The sequence below is a fragment of the Mesoplodon mirus genome (genome assembly GCF_964341445.2).
Source record: "Mesoplodon mirus genome assembly, chromosome: 4".
In the NCBI taxonomy this organism is placed as follows: domain Eukaryota; kingdom Metazoa; phylum Chordata; class Mammalia; order Artiodactyla; family Ziphiidae; genus Mesoplodon; species Mesoplodon mirus.
In genome coordinates this window covers 35,298,273-35,314,494 of record NC_138979.1, presented here as the reverse complement: position 1 = coordinate 35,314,494, position 16,222 = coordinate 35,298,273, and the positions used below count along the sequence as shown (strand labels likewise).

The following is a 16,222-nucleotide window of genomic DNA, read 5'->3' as shown; positions in this document are numbered from 1 at the left end:
ACCCGTCCCGGCGGCTGAGCAGACAAGCCTCTCGGACTGATGAGTGCTGTTTGGCACCAACCCTCTGTGCGGGAATCTCTCCGCTTTGCCCTCCGCACCCCTGTTGCTGCGCTCTCCTCCATGGCTCCGAAGCTCCCCGCTCCGCCACCCGCAGTGTCCGCCCACCACGGGGCTTCCTAGTGTGTGGAAACCTTTCCTCCTTCACAGCTCCCTCTCACTGGTGCAGGTCCCGTCCCTATTCTTTTGTCTGTTTTTTCTTTTTTCTTTTGCCCTACCCAGGTACGTGGGGAGTTTCTTGCCTTTTGGGAGGTCTGAGGTCTTCTGCCAGTGTTCAGAAGGTGTTTGGTAGGAGTTGTTCCACATGTAGATGTATTTCTGATATATTTGTGGGGAGGAAGGTGATCTCCACGTCTTACTCTTCTGCCATCTTGAAGCCTGCTCCCTTTCATCTTTAGGGAAATAGCACTCAGGTTAAGTATTAAAAACCTTAGTAATCCAAATTACTTATCTTAGGTTTCTCAGTTTTTTCTTATTCTAATATTGGAACCAATGATTCAGATATTTTTGGAAAAGCCGGAGTTTCTGTTTTCCTTCCCTGCCCCATCCCTCCTCTGAGGCCCTGTAAGATGGAGACTACCCATCTGAACTGGGGTAAGAGACAAGGGGAAATACAGGAGGTGAAAAACATAGTTTAATATCTCAACATATTTTCCCACAAAATTGGAATCATGCTCTATGTGATTTTGTAAACTGGTTCCTTAATCTTGAGTCTTGGAATGGGGTAGAAGGAAGAGTTAAGCAAACATAAACATAAATAAGTATATTACTTAAATTATAATAAATGCTATAAAGAAACAGAAAAGGTCTCAGGAGCAAGAGTAACGTGAGGGGGCTTCCCTGGTGGCGCAGTGGTTGAGAGTCCGCCTGCCAATGCAGGGGACATGGGTTCGTGCCCCGGTCTGGGAAGATCCCACATGCCACGGAGTGGCTGGGCCCGTGACCCATAGCCGCTGAGCCTGCACGTCCAGAGCCTATGCTCCACAACAGGAGAGGCCACAGCAGTGAGAGGCCCGCGTATCGCAAAAAAAGAAAAAGAGAGAGAGAGAGTAACGTGAGGACCTAATGTAGATTGGTGGGGGCTGAGGGTTGGGTGCAGGTGGTCAGAGGAGGCCTTTCTGAGGAAGTTCTATGTGAGTTGAGATGTGAAAGAGGGGTAGAAGTTGGCCAGGGGAAGTGTAGAGGAAGGAGTGTTCTAGGCAGAAGGAACAGCATGTGCAAAGACCCCGAGGAAAGGAAGAAGTTGGTGTGGTCAGGAAACTGGACAGAAAGGAAGTCAATGTATCCTGAGATGAGATCAGACATGGCAGGGCCATGGTAGGCATTTAGATGTGATCCAGAGAATCAGTGGGGAGCCATTGGAGGCTTTACACAATGAAATGATAAAGTCAAATTTTAAAAGACTGCTCAAACCCTGAAATGGGGAGAACAGTGATAGAGATGATGAGATCAATTACAAATTTTTAATAAATAATAAATGTCCTTAAATGAGGTACCCAACCTGCCACAATTCCACTTGAGTATCCCCCATTTAAACCCTGCTTCCATGTGAATCTGCAATAGTTTTTCCTTAGCTTGTCATTTCCTTTTTACTGTTTATATAGTGCCGCAAATATTCTTCATCAAGATGTTGACTCTGCTTTTAGATTTGTAGCCATGAATAACATTGCATCTCTGCTGTCTGTTCCAGAAATGCTCAGAGCATCCTTCAAAAATACTGCTTCCCAAATCATGCCCCTCTGTGCTCCAGGGTTTTGCAGAGGTGTTTTTGTTTTGTTTTTAAATTTTATTGAAGTATAGTTAATTTACAATGTTGTGTTAATTTCTTCTGTACAGCAAAGTGACTCAGTTATACATATATATATTATTTTTCATATTTTTTTCATTATGGTTTATCACAGGATATTGAATATAGTTCCCTGTGCTATACAGTAGGACCTTGTTGTTTATCCATCCTATTTATAATAGTTTGCATCTGCTAATCCCAAGCTCCCAGTACTTCCCTCCCCAAACCCCTCCCTCTTGGCAACCACAAGTCTGTTCTCTATGTCTGTGAGTCTGTTTTTGTTTCATTGATTTGTACCATATTTTAGATTCCACATATAAGCGATATCATTTGATATTTGTCTTAGTATGATAATTCCCAGGTCCTAGCCATTCCTAACTGCCTTGATTCAGATGTTTTGACTGAACGGTTTCTTAGTTCCTAAATAACTCCTGCTTCTAATGTTTCCCTGATCCATACGCACACATGTGACTATGAAAGATCCTTCTAAATTGTAGAATGACCATGTGAACTTCCACAAAAAACCCTTCAATGACTTCCCTTTACCTGTGGAATATCCACATTCTTTACTTTGGCATAGGTATTTGTTTCCTTGGGCTGCCATAACAAAGTACCACAAACTGAGTGGCTTAAACAATAGAAGTCTATTGTCTCACCAATCTGGAGACTAGAAGTCCATAAACAAGGTGTTTTGGCAGGGTTGGTTCCTTCAGAGGGCTGTGAGGGAAAACCTGTTCTGTGCCTCTCTCCTAACTTCTGGTAGCTTGAGCGTTCCTTAGCTTGTGGATGGCATTCCTCATGTGTTTTCATATCCTCTTCCCTCTGTATGTCTCTGCATCGAAATTTCCCTTTTATAAGGTCACTACTCATATTGGATCAGGGCCCAATATCTAATGACCTCATCCTAGCTTGATCATCTGTAAAGACCCTATTTCCAAATAAAGGTACATTTCTAGGCACTAGCAGTTAGGACTTCAACATCTTTTTGAAGAAAAGAGTTCAACTCATAACAGCAAATAAAGTCTTTGTTACCCTGGTTTTAGGTTCTGGAACCACATTTCCTGTCATGACCACTCTTACCTCATCACACACTACACACACACACACACACAGAGGTGTTCACACTGAGGAACTTGCCCAGCAGCCACACTAAATTATTCACTATGACCCATGTTCATGCTCATTCATGCCTTCTGGGCCTTTGCACATACAGTGCCCTCTGCCTGGAGCCCTCCTCCAGGAAATAAGCTAATACTCTCCCATAAAAGTAAGCAGTGGCTCACTTCTTACTGGTATAATGAAGTCCAACAATGTGAAATGGGACCCTAACCTTAGACACTTGATAGGGGTAAGTCTTAGTCCAGAGAGAAGTGGGAATGGGTCAGGGGAACAGGATAGAGCCCTAGTTCTACCTCCATCAAGGCATTTCAGACATGTCCCTTAGCTCTCTGGGCCTAGTTTCTTAATCTGAATGTTGAGGAAAAGTGTCAGACTTTATGATCACCAAGGTCCCTTTCAGCTCTAGTCTTTCATTGTTGAGTCATGCTTTCAGGTTGCATTTCTCACTCACATCTCTAGGACTCTGCCTAGTGTTTTTGCAATTATCCTCGTATCTACTCATGAGTTGTTTGAAATGCTCAGGGTTTGTTTTAGTTCTAAGAATAACAGCCTTTGCTTGACCTGCCCAGGAGGCCAAGGCAGGGTTGAGTTTGTTTTGCAGTGCTGTCCTTCCTTGGCTTACCAATCAGGGCAAGATTTGACAACAAGTCTAGAAACTGTTCCTTAAGGCTGCCGATGGAAGCATGCTGGTTTATTCACGCACCAGCCCACGTGCAGGATCCCTTCCTTCCCTCAGCCTCAGCGAGAGATCCTGCACATTATCTTCTTCAGCAGCATCTTGCTCACAGAGCTTTCAAGCTAGGACTAAGGCAACACACAATATATCTTGGCCACTTTGCAAAATTAAGGGTCTGCTTTTATGTGAGAGAAATACTATTCCTCATTTTGAAGTTGCAAATTTAATAAACTTTTTGAAGTTTGAGAGTCATATTGGAAAAAAACCAGCAGAGACAAAGGGTTGATGCCAAAATAAAGGTAATTTTACAAAAATGTTTTAGGTTCTAGAAACCAGTGGTGTAGGAATAACAGGAACAGGATGTTGCACAATATTTACATACAAATATTTACTGACTCCAAGGGCAATAGCAGTAAAATATTACAGCAGGGTGAAACTTACCAGTGAGACTGGATTGGACAGTCAGTAGATCTTTATTTACCCAAAGGCAAATGCATTTAATGTATTAGCCTGAACTCTCCAAGGTGGGGTCTTATATGTTTATTTGCTTTTATGGGGTTACTCCCCTTGGTCTACCCTGTAACTGCTGAGTGTCTGCTATTTATGGAGTTTGCTTTTTCCAAGAGAGAGCCAGCGGTTCCTAGAAACATGCGGGGTTACTTAATAGTCCCACTAGTCCGAGAAGAGCCTTCTTCTATGACAGGATTCAACACAGCTAGACAGGGAAGTAGGGAAACAGGAGGCAAGAGTAATGTGTTTCTGTACCGACTTGTTACCCAGTTCTTGAATTAAAAAAAAAAATTCTGTGTTTAGTTCATTGTCTGTTAATAAGAAATTGTTATCCATTTCTTGAATAAAAATGGTTCCACTTCTGCTTCCTTATGGCACTAATTGATTCTTCTAGTTACATACTTTCTTGAAAGACTGATCATCCTGAAGTCACTTCAAATAAATTACATAGTTAAGCTGAGTTGTTTTAATAGTGCGACAAAAGCCTTCTAATTATTTAGCCATGTAGTCTGATTGTCATCAAAGTATGACCTATATATCTACTATAGGTGATTTCCTTCACCTCTAAAGCTCCTGGAAATTTAGATATTAATAGGCTAATTAATAGATTAACTTATATACTTCCAATTATATCCAATACTATGGATAGCAGGGACTTACCATCTTCCTTTTAATTAGTGGGAAAGGACCCATGTTCTTTGCTTCTTTGTGAAAAAAAAAAAAGATAAAAAGCTGCTGCTAATCACAACCTGAAGCCATTGTTTACCTGAGGCTGCTTACTTGTGGAGAGGAAGGACAGACACAGATAGAGGCCTGGGACCAGATACCGCCCCAGATTACCTGTTGGCTTGGTGGTTGGATCATCAGTGTCCTTACAGTGCTTCTGTGCCACATTGTCCATAGAAGACCTCGTTCTAGACTGGAGACCCTGGAGGACTAGATGGAGGCAAACAAAACTAAGACAGGAATGGTTAAGAGACAGAGAAGAGGATTGAAGGAGGTGGAGGGAGAGAGTACCCTCTTCCAGTTGAGGCTGCAAAATGAAGTTCCAAAGCATGTAAAAAAATCTAATACTTATGAAGATAGTCCACAGATTCAATAGTTGAAAGATGAATTCACTCCAGAAGAAATTAAAATATAAGAACAATCTGAAAGTACTTTAAACTAAGTATTATTGGGATCTTTGGAGAAATAACTAATAAATAATATCCATGTAAAGAACTAGAAATTTTGAAATAGAAATAGGCAGGAATGTGGTAGAGTAGATGTGTATTATAAAGAAAACATTAGAAAACCTAGAAATGAAAAAAAGTCAATGAAATAAAGGAGTAAGCTATAGACAATTGAAAGAGTTGGTGACTTGAAGATAGTGCTGAGGATGTCAAATGAATCAAACCACAGAAGGTTGATGATTTGGGGAAAAGAGAAGAAATTGCAGAAATAGGGAAATAATGGCAGAGAAGCAAGATATTAAACTGTTTACTAAAACTCAGGAAAAAATACTTCTAGTATCAAGAGAAATAAGTGAAAACAAATCCCCACTTTGATAGGGCATAGTGAGACTGCAGAAAATCAGGGATGACAAGAAATTCTTAAAAGCTATAAGACATGAAAGACATATTAACCCCAAGAACTTATTAACAAGTGGAGTTTCCAGAAAACAAAGGAATAACATATTCAGAGAACTCAGGGAAAGTCATGATCATCCTAGAGCTAAACTTGCTAAACTTTCAAGTATATGAATGTGGATGTCCAATTTTAGCCTTGTGATGGACTAGATATCCTGAATGCCCTTTTGTTAAAGCTCCTAAAATACCAGGTAAAATATGTAAAAATAACTTGAAATGTAGAACTAAGCTTGTAAGAAAGTAGGGGAAATCCTCAGTAGCCAAAACGAAGCTGAGGCATGAACCTGGAGTGGTAACCCAGGATAAAAGTTAGTACCTCCCTGGGGACAGCTACCAACAGCCCTTTATGCAGGAGGGGGTGTTATATCCATCTGACTATGTGATCTGAAAAATTAATTCACATCGGTTTTGACAGACAGAATGCAAATTCTGTGTAGAGGAATGATGTAACTTCCACCTAGAACTTAAAATTCCCACAAAGACCTAATGGGAATGACCTCATAAACAAAAATCAAAATACTCAGGAATAAACAGCATGGGAGAATCAGTGGGAAATCAGATACACAGAGCATCAGATAATTGGAATTATCAGATACAGAATATAAAATAAGTTTGTTTAGAATACTTAAAGGTACAAAACTGGAAATGAAAACCTAAGCTAGGAACAACCTATCAAAAATACTTGGACAGTTTTTTTAAAGAACCAAATATTAGGTTGAACCATATAAAACTTAAATTTCATTGGTTAAAAATGGTCAAATATTGGCAATTTCATATGGTTCAACCTAATAGAATATCTAGAGGTTAAATTTAAAATCACTGACATTTAAAAGTTATGGACTGGGGCAAACAGGTGAAGTAGAAGAGAGATCTGAAGAAATTACCTGGAAAAAAGCACAGAGAGCAAACGAGATATGTAAAATATGCACTAGAGATAAGAAATACAGAGGAAATATTGAGAAGATGTGTATCTAAATGAAGCTACAAAAAGATAGCAGGTAATATTCAAAGAGATAATGGCTAAGAATATTTTGAAGTTAATGAAAAATATGAATCCTGAGAATCTGGAGTTACAACAAATCCCAAGCAGGAAAAATAAAAAGAGATACACACCTAGACACATGGTTGGGAAGCCTTGGAACTCCAAAGACAAAGAAAATATCTCAAAAGCAATCAGAGAGAAGAGATGTATAAGAGGAACAGCAAAAACTGACAGTATTCTTCTCATTAGTAATAGTGGAATATTATCTTCAAATGGCTAAGAGGAAATAACTGTCAGCCTGGAATCGCATACTTAGTGAACAATATTTCAAAGATGAAACAAAGGTGTTTTCAGATTGTAATGGGGTCAGCAAACCGTGGCCTTACAGGTGGTGTGAGGATTAAGTGCATTAATACATGTAAAATACTCGAAAAAGAGCTTGGCCCATGGTAAGTGATCGATAAATGTTAACTACTATTATGTTAGAAATTCTAGGTGAGCAAAACCAGGAGACTTTACTATCTGCAAACTTTCACTAAAGATAATTTTAAAAGAATGTGTTTATTAAGCAGAAAACTGATCCTAGAGGGACAGTCTGAGATATAAGAATGAATACTGACCAAAGTACATTGTAAAGACAGCTATCTAAAAAAGAATCACTGACTGTGCAAGTCAATAATAATATCTGAATGTGGATTTGAAATAGATATTGGACAACAAAGCCTTTTAAAACTGGGTCAAATGTTGATTGTGGAGTTAAAGTGCTTTAAGCCCCTTGTACTATTTGTGAAGATGGAAATAATTTTGATTAACTCTAGAGATGTTAAATAGGCCCTTTAAATTTCCAAGGGTAACTCTAAGGATAAAAGATAGCAGAGGAGAAAGCAGAATGAAAAATATAATGAACTCAACCAAACCTGTAGAAAAACAAAACAAAACAGGAGTGATTAAAATAAGTATGGAAAAGTCAGGAGAAACAGAATTCTAGACAACAGTAACAGATGAGAGTAGTTCAAGAAGCCCTTTCATCTTGATCAAGAAAAGGAATAGAGATACCAAGAAACTCTAGACTTTATTATCAATATTTATAGTGATACATGCTATAATTTAAGGATAAGTGCTAAAGGAATATAAATGCTGGTTTATATATTCATTTGTCTTTTTGCATGTTAATTGAATTTTTTAATTTCTAAAGTTAAAAAAATCCAATTTTTAAATTTATTTAAATTCAAATTTATTTATTGTTTGACATAATGTTTTTCATTTTACACCTATTATACTTTTATTATTTTTAATGCCTTTGAGATTCCCCTTAAATTTCTTATGTTTATGCTGTCTCTTTTTTTGTTTTTCATAGTTCACCATAAATTTATCAATTTTATATGTCTTTTGAACAGCCAACTTTTGTTTTCTAGTTTACTCATTTCTGTTCTCATCTCTCTTTTTGTTTCCTCTCCCTTACTTTTTTTGGTCTAATATACTGTTTTTTTAACTTCTTGAAATAGATTATTGTTTTCAGTCTTTCTTTCATTTTAATATATGCATTTAAGACATTGATTTTCTTCTAATCATGGCTTTAGCTGCATCCCACAGATTTTGACATTTCATATTTTTTAACATGCATTTAAAAATACTGCCTAATTTTCATTGTGATTTCTTCTTTGACCCATGAGTAATTTAAAAGGTTATTGCATAATTTCTAAATATTTGGGGGATTATCTAATATAGTTCCACTGTGGTCAGAAATGTGATAGACTAGGTGGCTTAAACAACAAAAGTTTATTTTCTCACAGTTCTGGAGGCTAGAACTTTTAAGATCAAGGTGCCAGCAGGGTACAGTGTTTGATGACAGCTCTCTTCCCAGCTTGCTGACAGCTGCCTTCTCACTGTGTCCTTTTATGGCAGAAAGAGAGAGAGAGAGAGAGAGAGAGAGAGAGCAAGCTCTCTGGTTTATCTTCTTACAAGGGCACTATTCCCATCAGGAAGGCCCCACCCTTACGGCCTCTTCTAACCCTAATTTCTACCTAAAGGCCTAATTTCCAAACACTATCACATTGGAGGTTAGGGGTTCAACATATGAATTTGGGGAGAGATACAAACATTCAGTCCATAGCGTGTACTGTGTATTATTTTAATCCTTTGATTGACTTGCTTTCATTTTACTTAGGATGCATATTTCTCTTTTATTTAGAATTCAGAATATATAACCATATGTAAAAAATATTTTTTATATACATTTGTCAGATTTTGTGCTCAGGTTTTACCGAGCTTCATAATATACATTAAAATATTTAATCCTCTTCTTTACTTTGGAACGTTATAAATAACATAGGAATTCACTTGTTTCTTAGAAACTTGTAGGCACTCAATTACACAATTAGCAAGCTCTAGTCCCTTTCTTGAATAGAACTTTTTGTAGTTGCCTAATAACATGTATTTCATCAAAATTTTCAAACGTATTATTCAGTTCTCTATGTTCTTATTAAAATTCATCTTTCTGATAAGCCAGGAGCTTAGAGAAGTATTTCACAGCTTAAAATTTTTTTATTACATATCCTTCCATTTTTCTTATATCTAACATCTCATATTTCATACATATTTGTGCTTGTTTTTCAGTCTCGTTATTTGTTATATCATCATTGTGAACTCTTGCCTTCATAAATTAAGATTTTACTCTTTTTGCTCTATTTGTCTTTAATACTGTTCTTCATTTTTTCTCTTAGTCACATAAGTAAAACATGTTTATTAGAGAAAGTTAGAAATCAGAAAAACTGAAAAATCACCTTTAGATAAACACTAATAATTTTTCAAAGAACTCATTTTTTCTGATAATGAATGTTTATTATAAAGAAAATCAGGAGAAAGATACTAGCAAGAATAAAGAAAATAAAAATCCTATCACTTAGAGATCATCAGTGTTAACATTTCAATGTGTAATTATCCATATTCTTTTTCTGCATGCGTTTATAGTGCATAAAATAACATGGCTATTTTATGACCTGTTTTCTAATAAAAATACATGAATGTATTTCCATGTCATTAACTATATATCTACTTTACCTTTAATGGCTGCTAGCATGGTGCTTTATGAATAGACAATTATTTATTTTGCCCTTTATTATTAAATGTTTAGATGGCCTCCTTCCACTTTGTAAAATTTAATTAATTAATTAATTAATTTTTTGCTGTTACAAACTACCCTGGAGCAAGCATTTTTTTATTAATGTACATTTTAAGCATTTAAAAATTCTTTCCTCATGATATATCTTTACAGTAACTAGTTAAAAATTCATGATTACTAAGAATTAAATATCCACAAATTAAAATAATCATTGTATACAATTTTTTACCCATCAGACGGGCAGAGACTTTTTAAAATGATATTGTCCAGTGTTGGTGTGGCTGTAAGATACCAGGCCATCTCACTTGCTTTTGGTGAGAGTGTGAATTGAGAGAATCTTTTTTGAAGGCAACTTGGAAATATGTATCATGAGCAGCTGCCCTGGGTTTTAATTTTTACAGATGTTTCATGAGAAAACCTGATTTTTCCAAGATCTTATTGGAAAGGAATCACATTTCATATACATATACATATATATATATATATATATATATATATATATATATATATATATATATATGTTGTAATCCTAACATAAAAGAATTTTCTTAGGGATATTCCAAATAATGAATCCAGGTGCCCTGAAAATTTCCTGAAGTGTGCTTTTAAGCATTTAAAATTCTTTTGGCACCTATATAAATCATCCTTGCCTTGGGGCTCTATTCAAAACAAAACTAAGATTTTATTATTGCTGTAGGGTGGTAGGTTAGGATGGAGAGAAATTTACTCTGGACTTTCCCAAACAGGTAAAATCTTTAAACCCTTTCCTGACACTTCTTGCCCTGAAACATTGTATTTCTGTACTTTAATTGCATATGTTGATGCTGTGACTCCAGGATCTGGATGTGGTGGGTGGAGTCTGGAAGTCCAGAGAGGAACTTGTCCATGCTCTGGTTGCTGCACAGAGTCCATTGGACAGTTAATGTTGCCCACTTGTTTTTTTTGGTACAGGTGGCACACGGGCTCTTGGGGACCCTGCTCAGCTACCTGTGGTGTTGGAATCCAGACCCGAGAAGTGTACTGCCTGCACCCTGGGGAATCCCCCTCCCCTCCTGAGGAATGCCAAGATGAGAAGCCCCATGCCTTACAAGCATGCAATCAGTTTGATTGCCCTCCCAGCTGGCATATTGAAGAATGGCAGCAGGTATGGCAGACTGGTGACTCCACGGCCGCCAGGCTGATGATTGTAAGAGCCCTGCATTGCACTAAGTTGAAGAGGGCCAAGCCCGTTGACTCACCTCCTTCTGTCTTCTCAGTGTTCCAGGACCTGTGGTGGGGGAACTCAGAATCGCAGGGTTACCTGTCAGCAGCTGTTAACGGATGGCAGCTTTCTGAGTCTCTCAGATGAATTGTGTCAAGGACCCAAGGCATCTTCTCATAAGTCCTGTGCCAGAACAGACTGTCCTCCACATCTAACTGTGGGAGACTGGTCAAAGGTAAGGGCCATTGCAAACTTCACCGTCCCTTCTTTTCTGCTCCTCCCTTTTTTCAGCCTTTCGATATTTCCTCCCTGAGATGAGAGCTGGGGCTAGTTTGAGGTGAGTGGAATGTCTAGGGTGCAAAATTTCAGGAGGCACTTACTCACTCTCTGGGTTGTGTAAGTGCCCTGGTCCAGACCTACACTTGATGATCCGTTTTCAGTTTTTACTCAATATTACTTAAACTGTACTCAACACGTTTCTCCTAAACCAAATCCCGTTACTTCTTTCTTTTGGAAGAACCAAAGTCATTGTATCCCAGGATTAACTCAAAATCAGTTTGGTTCTTCTCTGCCTTAGGTCTCCTTACATAGAATTATTTATTAAACCCTGACATTTCAACTTTCTGAAAATTTTCCATACCTTTACTTCCTCTGCATTCCGTTGATACCATTGCTGATTTTACCATTTACCCTCTCAAGTTCACATTAATTGCAATAAGCAGAATTCCAAACTATCATTTTAGTGTTGGCAGGACTTAATATAGTCTAGTAGCAATGCCTCATTTTTCAGGTGGGGAAAATTAAACCCAAATAGCTGAAATAAGCTGCATGGTAGGAGCAGAATCCATGCCTTTTAACCTTATTCCAAGGGTTCTCTCTTTGATATTACACTGCCCACCAGATTCCCGGCCTCTGTACCACTCTCTCATCTCCACACCATCTAACACCTCAAAGTATTCCCATCACTGCGTCCATCAAGTCACCTCCTACAGGTCGGAAAAATCAACTTTCAGTTTCCCAGAATACCTTGCAGGGCTTTCCTTGAACTGATGGGACTCATATTCCAGCCCCCTTTATTCTTATTCCAGCTCTTTCTTCCAGTCTTGCTGCATCTTTACTGTCTATAGGCTGAGGTTTTAGCAAAGGTTCTGAAGCAGGTAGTTGAGGTCCGTAATGAGGGTCCTCTAATCTCCAGTCACTGCCCCAAATGTATATCTTCTGGGAACAGAGGGGCAATCTAACCTTAGAAATAATCTCAAGAAATAAGAAAGGGCAGTAACTGACATTTATGACCTTCCCTGAGTCCTAAATTCAGTGATGGTACGGTTGCAACCTATTGTATGATACCACTCCCGTCTCATCCTACGACGGCCTTGGGAGCAGATGTATCCATTTCTGTAGATGAGAAAACAGAGGTACATTCAGACTGAAGTCGCCTTCCCAAGAGTAGAGCTAGGATTCAAACCTGAGTTTGTGTGACCCAAGTTTAGTATAAACTGTGTACACTCATGTCTCTCATGCAAGAACAAGAGCTTTTGAGCCAAACAGACCCATGATGGAACCTACAAGCTTTAATGCCTGCAGGTGACCTCGTTCCATATCCTTAAACCTGTGTGAGCCTCCATTTTCCTTTCTTTTCACACAGTGGTTGTTCTGAGGATAACATGAGATATTAGGTATGGAAACACCTAACAGAGTGGAGCCTTCCCATCCCCCTGAGCATCCTTTTGGCATAGGTTGGATCGATAGTACTTTTATCTGCATGTTCTACAGTTTTATATTTTTCCTGTTTTAACTGTCTAGCTCAATTAAGTGCTAGTATGTGTAAACTATCTTAACTGACAGGCCACAAGTCATGGTCCTCATCCAGGTCACTGAGGGTCTACCTAAATGTTTCCCCAAACCCTCATTAAATGCTTCTGGTTACCGTCTCCATAAGGTTAGGGGCTGAACTTCAGGGAGGGGATAGCCACGCATTTGTGGAGAGAACTCTTGGCATCGTGAATGCTTGGTCACCTTACTGCACTCAGTGTGACACAGGGACCAGCCAAATGGGCATCTTTTTAGAAGCTGGGAACTTGTAAGAGATGAGGATCTCAAGTCCCACCCTGACCTACGGAATCAGAATCTGCATTTGAACAAGATCCCCAGGTGTTGTCAGGCACATTACCCTTTGAGAAGCATTTCCCTACCTGCCCCTCATCCTTGGGAGGGTTGCTTAGCCCTTCAATGTGTCCAAAGTAGGTATGGCTCTGGGAAATAACTTCTGTGAGCAAGTGCTGCCCTAACCCAAGAGGAAGAGGCAGGAAAAGGGAAAGACAAGGCATGAGCGGAGGTGGTGGGTGGGCACCTTGTTTCTGGATGCAGCCCGGGAGCACCTAGAACCCCTGCCGTGCTCTAAAATACCACACCCTCCTCATCTCTTTTCTTATTTCCTCTGAGAAAAAAGAGGCCTTCACAGTTCCATCCTACCTCCTGAACAAACTCTTCTCACTGGCCTTTTAGAGGAGAGGCTGGGGCTGACATCCTTGCTTTCCTCTCCTGTCCATTCCCTCTGGATATAACGGAATTTGTAGTTGCTGGGTATGTTTCACTAAATTAACACCCTTTACCACGTTTACTCAGGCTTGCCTTGTGTCTTTGCTCTTGTTGTTACCCTCAAATCCTGGGCCCAGCTCTAAGCTTCCCTCCTCTGAAGTCTTCCACTCCCTAAAATCATACAGCATTTCCCAGCTTTAACTTATAATGACCCCAGGTTTTTTTTTTATTGCATTTTAATGGGGAGCTACTTCCTGAGCATCCACATGGTCTTCTCATCTGGCCTATAGTGTCCTTGAGGCCAGTGGCCATGAGATTGCTGACAGGTCCTTGGGCCCTATAGACCTCTGAGCAGGTAAATACTCTTCCTCAAGAGCCTTTGCAAAGACAGGGGAAATGCAAAATGGTGTTGAAGTAGTGAGCTGTAGTAAAGCTCAGGCCAGCTAACAGAGGACAGGAAAATCATTCACTGGAAGAGATTTTGCTGGAAGAAAGAAGAGGAGACAGAAGAGGTTAGCCACGTGGCTGGGCTGGACCTGAGGCAGATCAGTTTCCTAGGCAACCATTCACCAAGGCGAGAGCAAGCTTGTGCACACTCCAAGAGGTCAGCCCAAGCACAGTCAGGACATCTTCCTGCTCCTAACCAAGGCCACATCTCCAGGACACCTGCATCTGGGAGGAGGAGCAGGTGTGCCCATGTGCACAGGAAGGCAGAGCCAGCGTTCAGACTTGGGTCCAGTTAGTCCCACGTGTCGCCCAGCAGTTTGTGTTTCCTACGGAAATCAGCTTTTCTCTTGATGGTTGAAATTTTCTCTCATTTCTGAGTTGCTTTGTTTTGACAGAGACTCTGATGCCAAATTGCCACTGTCCCTAAAGCTTTTTGCCAGGCTTGTCCCTCTGGCATGGGATGGCTCATTCTTGTGGTTCTGGATGAGGCCCTTCCACATTGGAACTGGCCACTACCCCTGAACCCAGAGAGACTGAAAAGCCATACCAGAATTTCCGCTTTTCGCCGAGCCAGGCCTCTCAGGCTACAGCTGGAATACTCCTCTCTCCCCGACACTAGCTCTATTCATGGCATGTTTGGGCTTTGTTCATTCATTGGCTCATTCCTTTTCCTTGATTTCCTTAGATCTGAACCCAGTTTTAGGCAGAAAGGAAACTTCAATTCTTACACTGCTTTTCTAGTTACCAAAAAGGAGTATTGGCTTGCCTGGTGGCGCAGTGGTTGAGAATCTGCCTGCCAATGCAGGGGACACAGGTTCGAGCCCTGGTCTGGGAAGATCCCACATGCCGCAAGGCAGCTAAGCCCGTGTGCCACAACTACTGAGCCTGCGCTCTAGGGCCTGCAAGCCACAACTACCGAGCCTGTGTGCCACAATTGCTGAAGCCCACACGCCTGGAGCCCGTGCTCCACAAAAGGAGAAGCCACTGCAATGAGAAGCACGTGCACTGCAACGAAGACCCAACACAGCCAAAAATAAATAAATTACATAAATAAATAAATTTGAAAAAAAAAAAGGAGCATCGACACTTATATGGGGCAGTCTTCCCTGAAGGTGGATTTCTGCAATCCACATACCCCTTGTGGACTGTTTTGTGACCCTATTCCTTTGACTGAAATCCAGTAGCCTCTCCTCATTCTTTGTTCTCTCTACTTTGATGGAGCATTTGGCCATTCTGTCCACTTTCATCATTCTCCTTCAGGGTGTTTCTCGGTGTTATTTATTTTTCCTACTTACCCAACTGCATCTTTTCTATTGGTTTGCCTTCTTCCAAATCTCCAAAAAGCTCAGTATTTGACCCTTTGATTTTTATCACTGCATTTTTCCTCCATTGATGATTCTGTGGTGGGACTTCTCTGACTTCTATAGGTGACTCTCTGTCTCCAGGAACAGTTTCCGGCGTTCTCTTCAGTACCTGTCCTTAGCTCCCCAAGTAGGATGTATCCTCATTATGGGAAAGCAAAGGGACACCCTCTTTATTCCCAACCAGCTCCCCCACCTACTTCCTGTCCCTGTCAGTGCACCAGCATCTTTCCAACACTTCTGATCATCTCTAACTTTGCCTCCTGTATGCAGTTACCTATACCTGCCAACTCTTCAATTCTTGAAATATGTCCATATGCTAAGTAAAAAGGGAAAGATCTCTATACATGAGGCATTTTACAAAGTACAGCTCAAGATATGCCCAGGACACATGGATTTCCAAATATGGCTTTCCAGTTTTCAATAGATTTATTAATTATGACTCAGGAAGGCAGTAGTGTGTTGGAGCCAGTTCATACTAGCTTTCGAGAACCAATTGTGATCTCTTCCTACATTGTATTCAGTGACATTTGGATGACAGCTTGAAATCAGCCCTGATGGGAATATTTACACCACAGAAATTGGCAAATGTTACAATCAGGGCCCTCTTTTCCATGAACCTGTTGTGAAACATTTACTAGCATACAACTGCATGAAAGGGATATTCACACACACACACACACACACACACAATCTTATCAACAAGACAGTTTCAGCTTATTGATAAGACAGGTACTTAGGATAGAAATGCTCTTACTTGTTGACTGAAATAAATAGACTTGTAGAATCTTCTTCT

At 39.9% G+C, this 16,222-nt stretch overlaps 1 protein-coding gene across 1 annotated transcript in view; it reads left to right on the top strand.

Moving 5' to 3' along the window:
• The window catches only part of ADAMTSL3 (ADAMTS like 3), a 394,591-nt gene that overhangs the window by 276,711 nt on the left and 101,658 nt on the right, over positions 1-16,222 (top strand). The window contains 2 exon segments of the mRNA XM_082617479.1: positions 10,831-11,023; positions 11,136-11,315. Coding sequence (XP_082473605.1) covers positions 10,831-11,023; positions 11,136-11,315 — 373 coding nt within the window.